Source organism: Mauremys mutica, chromosome 6 (assembly GCF_020497125.1).
Source record: "Mauremys mutica isolate MM-2020 ecotype Southern chromosome 6, ASM2049712v1, whole genome shotgun sequence".
Taxonomy (NCBI): Eukaryota; Metazoa; Chordata; order Testudines; family Geoemydidae; genus Mauremys; species Mauremys mutica.
Window position 1 is genome coordinate 58329923 of NC_059077.1, and position 9209 is coordinate 58339131.

Genomic DNA, 9209 nt, shown 5'->3' on the forward strand with positions numbered 1-9209 from the left:
CCAGTGTCTATTTTTCCTGTATTTATAATGGAATAGCAGCCAACAGTTCTGCTGACATCAATGATGCTAGATCACAAAAAGGAAATTGGCACAGCTCTAAGAATACTGGTAAGTCATACTGCAGTGCCAGTAAGAGCAGTTTTATCTAGCCAAATGATTATGACAAAAATAGGTAGTCATTCTTGTTTCCCAGAGACTCGGTCATGGAGTTTAGTACATACACACTTCCTAGAAACCACATGAAGTTGTAGCATTCCACCGGAAAGTGTCAAGATAGTACAACACTTAACCCAGCATTAAAATTTTCCCTTTAATGAAAGAGGGACAAAAACTGTTGTAAGTTTAATGAGTAACTTTTTTTTTTTTAAAGTATACCTAAAAAGTTTTGGTTTAATGAAGATATAAAACAATTTCAGCCATGTACAGCAATACGGGTAGAAGTAAAATTTTGCACAAATGTAACAGAGAAAGGATATACATGCCCTGTTCCACACTTAAATCTATGATAAGCCCCAAGCGTACATGCAAAACATATCCATGAATGCCAAGAAAAAATGTTGTACTCATAATTCCATACTAGTTAATGCCTTGTTGTTCATTAGCATATACATCCTATTAGTGCTCTGCTTTAAGACAGAGTCTGATAGGTCCCCCTTCCTTTCATTGTGTATTTGAAAAAAGTCATGTTGGTAAACATCCATGCTCATTGATGCCTGCCACATCAAAGCATTAATTTGGCAACTTTTCCCCTTCAAATCCCATTTTAGACCTTCAAACTGTACTACCTGTAACAGACCTCTGAAGTTCAGAAACCGGCCCTTTGCCTGTTACTCCTAGTCAAGATATTAAAGAGCCTTGTACACTGAAAACATATGGACACAATCATTGTGATTTACGCAGATTTGCCTTCCCCCCCAAAAAAATTTGGACTAAGTCTCAAAGAAAGAGGGTATCTGAATGTGTGCTAGTGGATCAAGTACATTTATTAGGTATGTTTTGTATTGTTACGTGTCTCATTTTTAAAGTGTTTTATGTATTCTGTCATAGCTGGTTGTGATATTGTATTTCAAAAAACAAATACTAGGCCTTATATATGCCTATATTTTGCCAGTAAAGACTTTTAGTGATCCACCATATTGTCTGAAACAAATAAAAGTTACCAAAATCAAAGAGTAGACCCATTTGTTAGGAACAGCAAGGTAACAGTAGTACTTTCAGTAAAGAACGCTTTCTTACATGTACAAACAGTAACTACGTTTAGGCTCTCAGTTTCAGCCCCTAGCTAAAAGCGAGTACATTTCGTACTCAAGACCATTTATAGCAGGGGTGGGCAAACTTTTTGGCCCAGGGGCTACATCAGGGAATAGAAATTGCATGGTGGGCCATGAATGCTCACAATATTGGGGTTGGGGTGCAGGAGGGGGTGCGGGCCCTGGGGTGGAGCTGGTGATGAGGAGTTTGGGGTTTAGGAGGGTGCTCTGGGCAGGGACCAAGGGTTTCGGAGGGGGATCAGGGCTGGGGCAGGGGTGAAAATTCTGGCTGGGGGTGCAGGCTCTGGAGTGGGACTGGGGATGATAGGTTTGGAGAGTGGGAGGGGGATCAGGGCTGGGGCAGGGGGTTGGGGCATGGGGAGAGGATCAGGGCTGGGGCAGGCTCCGAGCGGCACTTACCTAAAGCGGCTCCCACCTAAAGCGGCTCCCGGAAGCAGTGGCATGTCCCTTCTCTGGCTCCTACGTGGAGGTGCAGTCAGGCGGCTCTGCACGCTGCCCCATTCGCAGGCACCGTCCCCCACAGCTCCCATTGGAACATGTAGAAGCCAGAGCAGAGCCATGCCACAGCTTCCGGGAGCCGCGTAGTGCGGCCCCCGACCCTGCGCCCTGGCCAGAGGAGGGCCAAGCCATGGGGTGCCCACCCTTGAGTTATGGTATAACACTTTCTAATAAAAGGTCTATTAGAACTTCGCTGCTGAAATGATAGCATTACTGAACTAAAAATAAAAACTCTGTAGTGTAGAAATAAGACGAGTTAGCATTATACTGAACCAGCAACCATCCCTGCTGGCTTCTGAAGGCCAAGTAGTAATTCAAGCACTTTGCATGGCACACTTTTCTGAAAGGTGCATGCGCTGGGGAGGTAGCAGGCACTGAGACAGATATTCCATACTGCAGTCATGGAGGCGGATGGACTGGAGAAAAATCATTGAACCCTTCTCCCCCTTCCCCCACTGTGCACTTATGAAGGCCTGGCCTTTACAATTTTATATTAGCATCAGTAGGTTGTACAAGGGGACTGCAGTGTCATAGTAAAAATGATACAAGTACAGCTTATGACTAAACTATACAATTCACTGACATCTGACCTCGAACATTTTAACAAAAGCACTATTCAAACTTTTAATTTATTGTTCTGGCAGATGTACAAAGTTTATTAGCGATCCCTTTCTTTGATTCAGGTTAAAAAGGTGTCCATGTTTCATCCAGGTCCAATTCCTTTGCTACGCAGCTACACCATGGCTGAAGTTTCAAAATCTGTCATCCTAATCTTTTAGAACTATTACAGTAAGCTACAGAAAATGACAATTGCTAACACACTTTAACAGTTGCATAAAAATACTTCAGTCTACATACACTTAAAATTTACATAAATTTAATCTTACTGTCTGAAAAACTGATTTAAGCATATTTATTATTGCTCAGTTCACAAATGGACACAAGACACTTATTCCTGGTTTAAAAGTCAATGAATTAACCATTATGGAGATGAAGTTACAGTAAATATGTATGAAAAGAATTCTGTAAGTGGTGGATTAAGCCATTCCAAATTTTTTTTTAGAGATGAATAAAATGAAGTGAGACTAAATTTACAGCCTCCTGGTAGCCAATGTGGGGATAGGCAAAGCAGAGTATTAAAAAGGTATCCTAGCAAGCATTTTTTCCCACAACTGTTTATAATGGGACATGAAATGAGAACTCACCCCTTTGAGTCCAGGAGTCCAAGAGCATGCCTAAAATTACAGATCGCAAGCTTAAGGATAATTTTGGTGAAGGATAAAAATCCACTACCCTCTCCAAAAGGATTAAAACTCCACTACAAAAAAAAAACAACTTACGTTCATGGAGATAACAAAAGATGAACATAATATGTTGGGGAAGATACAACATGGTTTTTGTAAAGAGAAATCATGCCTCTCCAATCGATTAGAATTCTTGAAGGGTGTCAACCAATATCTGGACAAGGATTACCCAGCAGATATAGTGGTATCTTGACTTTCAGAAAGCCTTTGACAAGTTCCCACATCAAAGGCTCTTTAGCAAAGTAAGCAGCCATGGGATAAGAGGGAAGGTCCTCATGGATCAGTAACTGGTTGAAAGATAGGAACCAAAGGAATAGATGGTCAGTTTTCACAGTGGAGAGAGATAAATAACAGGTCCCCTCAAGGATCTGTACTGGGATGAGTGCTGTTCAACATATTCCTAAATGATCTGGAAAAAGGGTAAATAGTGAGCTGGCAAAGTTTGCCGATGATACAAAATTAGTCAAAGTGAAGTCCAAAGCTCACTGCAAAGGGATCTCACAAGATTGGGTGACTGTGCAGCAAAATAGGAGACAAAATTCAATACTGATAAATACAAAGGAAAAACACACTGGAAAACATAATCCCAACTAACTGTACAAAATGATGCGGTCTAAATTAGCTGGTGTCTAAAATTAGCTGTTACCACTCAAGATAGATCTTGGAGTCATAGAAAATTCTCTGACAATATCTGCTGAATGTACCGCACTGGTCAAAAAGGCTAACAGAAGGTTAGGAACCATTAGGAAAGGGATAGATAATAATAAAGAAAATATCATAAAGCTACTATATTAAACCATGGTATACCCACACCTTGAATACTGCATGCAGTTCTGCTCGCCCCAGCTCAAAAAAGATATTAGAATTGGAACAGGTAGAGAGAAGGGCAACAAAAATCATTAGGGGTATTGAACAGCTTCCATCTGAGGAGATATTATAAAGCCAGGGACTATTCAGTTTAAAAAATGAGATGACTAAAGGGGAATAAGATAGAGGTCTATACAATCATGAATGGTGTGGAGAAAGTAGGTGTTATTTACCGCTTCACATAACACAAGAACCAGGGTCACCCAATGAAATTAATAGATGGTAGGTTCAAAACAAACAAGAGAAAGTACTCCTTCACATAATGCACAATCTGTGAAATCTGTTGCCATGGGATCCTGTGAAGGTCAAAAGTATAACTGGATTAAAAAAAAAAGATGAAGGATATATCCATCAATAGCTATGAGCCAAGATGGTCAGGGACGCAACCCCATGCTCTGGATGTTCTTAAACCTCTGACTGACACAAGCTCGGAGTGGATAACAGAGAATGGATCACTCGATAAATTGCCCTGTTCTGTTCATTCCCTCTGAAGCATCTGGCACTGGCCACTGTCAGAAGACAGGATACGGGTTAGATGGGCCATTGGCCTAACCTAGTATGACCATTCTTATGTTCTTAATAGATGTTAAAGAAGTGAAGGAATAATGGATGGCTCCAGATAGAACTGTAATTCACTCAAAGGGCTCTGGCATCAAAAGCTACCAGTGCACAGCTTAAGCAATGTGTGAACAGTGCAGTGTAAAAAGGGATTTCATTTCTTCAATTCCACAGCCATCTTTGCATGCATATACATACATTAAAGTGTGCAGTACATGTAATGTTACAGATACATGTTCTTTTGCAAAGAGATATGAAGTTCTTTCTAAAATATTCATCTTTTTAGGGAAGAACAAACAATTTAAAGAAATTTTCTGTGACAGAACCCCAATATTTTCGTTTACTGCAACATTTAAATAAGAGTTTCAATCCCAGGATAGCTAGTTAAATATTTTGTAATAGAACTCAATGTGGTTAGGCACCAACTTATAGGCCACTACATTTGTTTAAATGAGAAAAAAATCTGCATAATCATTACCCCCAAAACAGCTTTCCTCTTTATAAAAAGGGCTAGTAAATTTGTCAATGGAAATATAAGTTCCTTAGTGAATTAGTCTGAACAGTTAAGAGAAACTATGTTCACCAATTAAGCAGCTTGGAGTAACAAGAGTAAGCCTCCTGGGGAAAAAAATTGCAGTAGGAACAAGATAGCTAAAAAATATACCCAGCAATTGTTCCTTAACACTCATGAAGAGCTTGAGAAGTCTTCAATAGTACAAACTTCCCCTATAAACTCATTAAACTTCCAGTTTGTTTTGTTTTAAGTACTTACAAAACAGGGCAGCTTTTCAAGAAGTCTATCAAAGAGCCAGTATCAATGAATGTGTCCGCCATTCACCAAAGTGAACCCTCACTTTTCTAGAGGAAATATGGCAGTAACATCCTGAACTATATTAAGAAACAACCAGGAGAAGGAGCAGAAAGAGCAGGAAAGACATCCTGTCCAGATGTTCTCACCTGCTGAAGGATAGCTGCAAGGGAGTTCTTGTCTTTTTGATTAACGCCATCTCTCTGCAAGCGAGCAAGTAGCTCTGGTTTCTTGTAGGTCTTCAGTGCCAGTAAGTGAATCACCCTGTCTCTATATGGTCGCTGAGAAACACTGTTGTTTACGTGGGTCTTTCGTATTGTATTTGCAGGATTGATGGGTGTTGACCTTTTCCTCTCAGGCACTGCATCTGGAATACTTTGTGGTGCTTTCCGAATCTGTACTCTTTTACCTAAGTCCAGAATTTAAAAAGGGGGAAAAATTAATAGCTTTTGTATGATTTATTAACATCTGATTTTTCCCAAAGTTTAACTCAGAGTGTTATATTTACAAGTACTGTTTAGTCCAAAGAGGATATCATAAAATGCATCATTTTAAGAACTCAAAAAGTTTGATATGAAATTACCCAAATGTAAATGATATTGCTAGGAGGGCAAGTTATGTTGCTCTATTTATACAGATGCATGCCTTCAATATTTTCTTAAGTAATTTACAGGCTGAGAAAAGTTCAACATCAAACTAATGGGATATTTTATGTTTTAACTTAGGACAAAACCCGTATGAAAATAAGTACTTCCTGTGAGTAACATGTTCTCCATTGATGCCTAAGGAACCCAAACCTACATATTAACAGCACCATAACTTGGAAGTGAATATACAAGCCATGTGGTTGTGAAATTTATTGGGGGGGAAAAAACCCAAAAAAGCTTACATTCAACACCAAGTACTGAATTGATTAATGGAGTGTCAGAGCCAATCATTGGTGCCACACAATTTCAAAAATGAAACTATTTTACCTCCATTACCCAAACAATCTATGTAACTGACCTGACATTTCTCACTAGAAAGAGCCCATCAAATGCAACACCTTTGTTCCAAGGATCAAATCCATAGAAGTTTAAAAAATGCTCTTTCTAATGAAAAGTTTTACATGTCTAGAAAACATTGTTCCCCAATAAATTCAAGTGATACTGCATGTTGGTAAAGGCACCCTCCAAAGATAATGAAGTAAACATGTTCAACAGCCTATTTAATCAAACAGGCTATTTTTCCATAAAGATAAATGGTTAGTAGCAACAGCTCTTCGACACCAGAATCAAAACAAAGTGGCCAGGCATTCTTTTTTTTAAGCACTTGAATATTTACCACTATAGTCAGGACTCAGATTTATTGATGCTAAGAACTTTACTGTAACAGGTTTACTATTTTGGCTCCCATCAAAGAGTAAAGTTGAGACTTGCTAAAAGCTGAGCATTCCTCCAAACCCAATTCCTTATAAGTTTGGTACATAGACACTTTCAGGGACACAGTAGAGTGGTCCCACCCCCAGTCTGACAGCTTCTGTGCTGTTGAGGAAAATGAAAATCTCAGGGAAAAAGAACATCGAGCTGGAGCTGAGGGAAACTCTCCCGTGGTTGGAACCCTCCTTCCAGATGTTATGGTATCGTCTCTCACTGAAGATAGCCTTTTGGGGGAGGGGATTCCAGTTATCAGAATGAGACAGGTAATAGTAAATGTGAATATGATTATCACAAATATAGACAGTTGGGTTTATGATGATCGTGAAAACAGCGTGGTGAATTGCCCGCTGGGTTGTGAACCTTTAGACACATATCTAGATAGCTGTTTGTGCAGTGCTGGGGAGGAGCAAGTGATCATGATACACATAGGTGCCACTGACATAAGGAAAGGTAAAAGAGGTCCTGAAGGCTAAATTTAGGCTGCTGTGTGAGAGAGTAAAGTCCAGGACCTTCTTGATAGCGTTCTCTGAAATGGTTTCAGTTCCACACGCAGGGCCAGTTAGACATGCAGAACTGCAGGGTCTCAATGTGTGGATGAGATAATGGTATTGGGAGGAGGGTTTGAAATTTATTAAGAACCGGGGAATCATCTGGGAAAGGAGGAGCCTATTCAGGAAGGATGTGCTCCACCTGAACCAAAATGGAACCAGATTTCTGGCATGTAAAATTTAAAAGATTGTAGAGGAGTTTCTAAACTAAGGGCTGGCGGAAAGCCGACAGGCATAAGGTGCATGTGATTCAGATGGACATCCCTTAGGGGAAGATTTATTAAAGGGGTACTATATATCCTAGGAAATAGGAGAGGATAGACGTTGATAAGGTACAAACAAACAAAAAAGAGTCCCATTAATTACACACAGGCAGACAACTAAATATTGACAAATATTATAAGTGATTATATAAAAATGTGAGTCTAAATATCAAAGGGGGTGAACTTGAGTGCCTGTTATAAAATTAGGATCTTGATCTTAACAATAGGCATCATAGAAACTTGGTGGAATGATGATAATCAATGGGACACAGTAATACCAGAGTTCAAATATATAGGAATGAGAGCAGGCTACACTGGTGGGGGAGTGATACTATATATGGAAGAAAGCATAGAGTCGAATATACTGAAAATCTTAAATGAAGCAAAACGTCCATAGAATCTCTATGGATAGAAATTCCATGCTTGACTAATAAGAGTATATCAGGAATGTACTATCTGACCAGGATGGTGACTGACTGTAACTGTGTAATGCTCAGGGAAATTTGACAGCCTACAAAACCAGAAACCCCAATAATAATGGATTTCAACTATCTCCATATTAATTGGGAGTACATCACCTCAGGATGGGATGCAGAGATAAAATTTCTAGACACCATTAATGACTGCTTCTTGGAGCAGCTCATCTTGGAACCCAAGAGGGGAGAGGCAATTATTGAGTTAGTTCCAAGCAGAGCATAGGACTAGGTCCAAGAGGCGAACATACCTGAACTGATCAGTATTATCAACCATAATGTAACTAAAATTTAACATCCTTGTAGGGAGGAAGAAACCAAAGAAACACACCACAGTAGCTTTTATCTTCCAAAAGGGGAATAATAATGAGGAAGCTAGCTGAATAGAAATTAGAAGGAACAGTCACAAGAGTGAAATACCTGTAAGCTGTATGGAAACTATTTAAACACATCAGACCAGAGGCTCAAACTAAATGTATATCCAAATTAAAACAAAAACAAAAAAAGTAAGAGGACCAAAAAGGGCCACCAGGACTAAACAGAGTAAAGGAAATGGCTGGGGGGGTGGAAATCTTTTGAAAAATCGGAAGTCAAATTCTACCAAGGAAAGCAGAAAGGCGCATAAACTCTGGCAAGTCAATAATTAGGCAGGCCAAAAAAGAATGTGAAGAGTAACTAGCAAAAGATGATAAAAATGTGTTGTTAGTTTTTGTAAGTACTTCAGAAGCAGGAAGCCTGCCAAACAATCAGTGGGGCCACTGGACCATCAAGGAGCACTCAAGGAAGACAAGACCATTGTGGAGAACCTAAATGAATTATCTGCATCAGTCTTCACTGCAGAGGATGTGAGGGAGATCCATTATTTTTATGGTGACAAATCTAAGAGCTGTCCAAGAGTGAGGTGTCAATAGAGTAGAGTAAATTGATACATTTTACAATAATAAGTCACCAGGATCTGATGCTATTCACCCAAGAGTTCTGAAGGAACTCGTTTGAAATTGTAGCACTACTAACTGGGTTCTGTAACTTATCGCTTAAATAAGCCTCTGTACCAAGTAACTGGAGGACGGCTAATGTAAAGCTGATTTTTAAAAAAAAGGCTAGAGAGGCGATCCTGGCAAGTACAGGCCAGTAAGCTTAACTTCAGTACCAGAAATCTGGTTGAAACTATAGTAAAGAACAGAATTATCAGACAACACAT

General features: G+C 39.5%; 1 protein-coding gene across 2 annotated transcripts in view; it reads right to left on the reverse strand.

Annotated features, from left to right (window-relative positions):
• ELL2 (elongation factor for RNA polymerase II 2) overlaps positions 1-9209 on the reverse strand; it is a 61364-nt gene that overhangs the window by 19431 nt on the left and 32724 nt on the right. For both annotated transcript variants that reach the window (XM_045021646.1, XM_045021647.1), the window contains one exon: positions 5456-5715. In XM_045021646.1, the coding sequence (XP_044877581.1) occupies positions 5456-5715 (260 nt within the window). The remainder of the gene's footprint in view (positions 1-5455; positions 5716-9209) is intronic.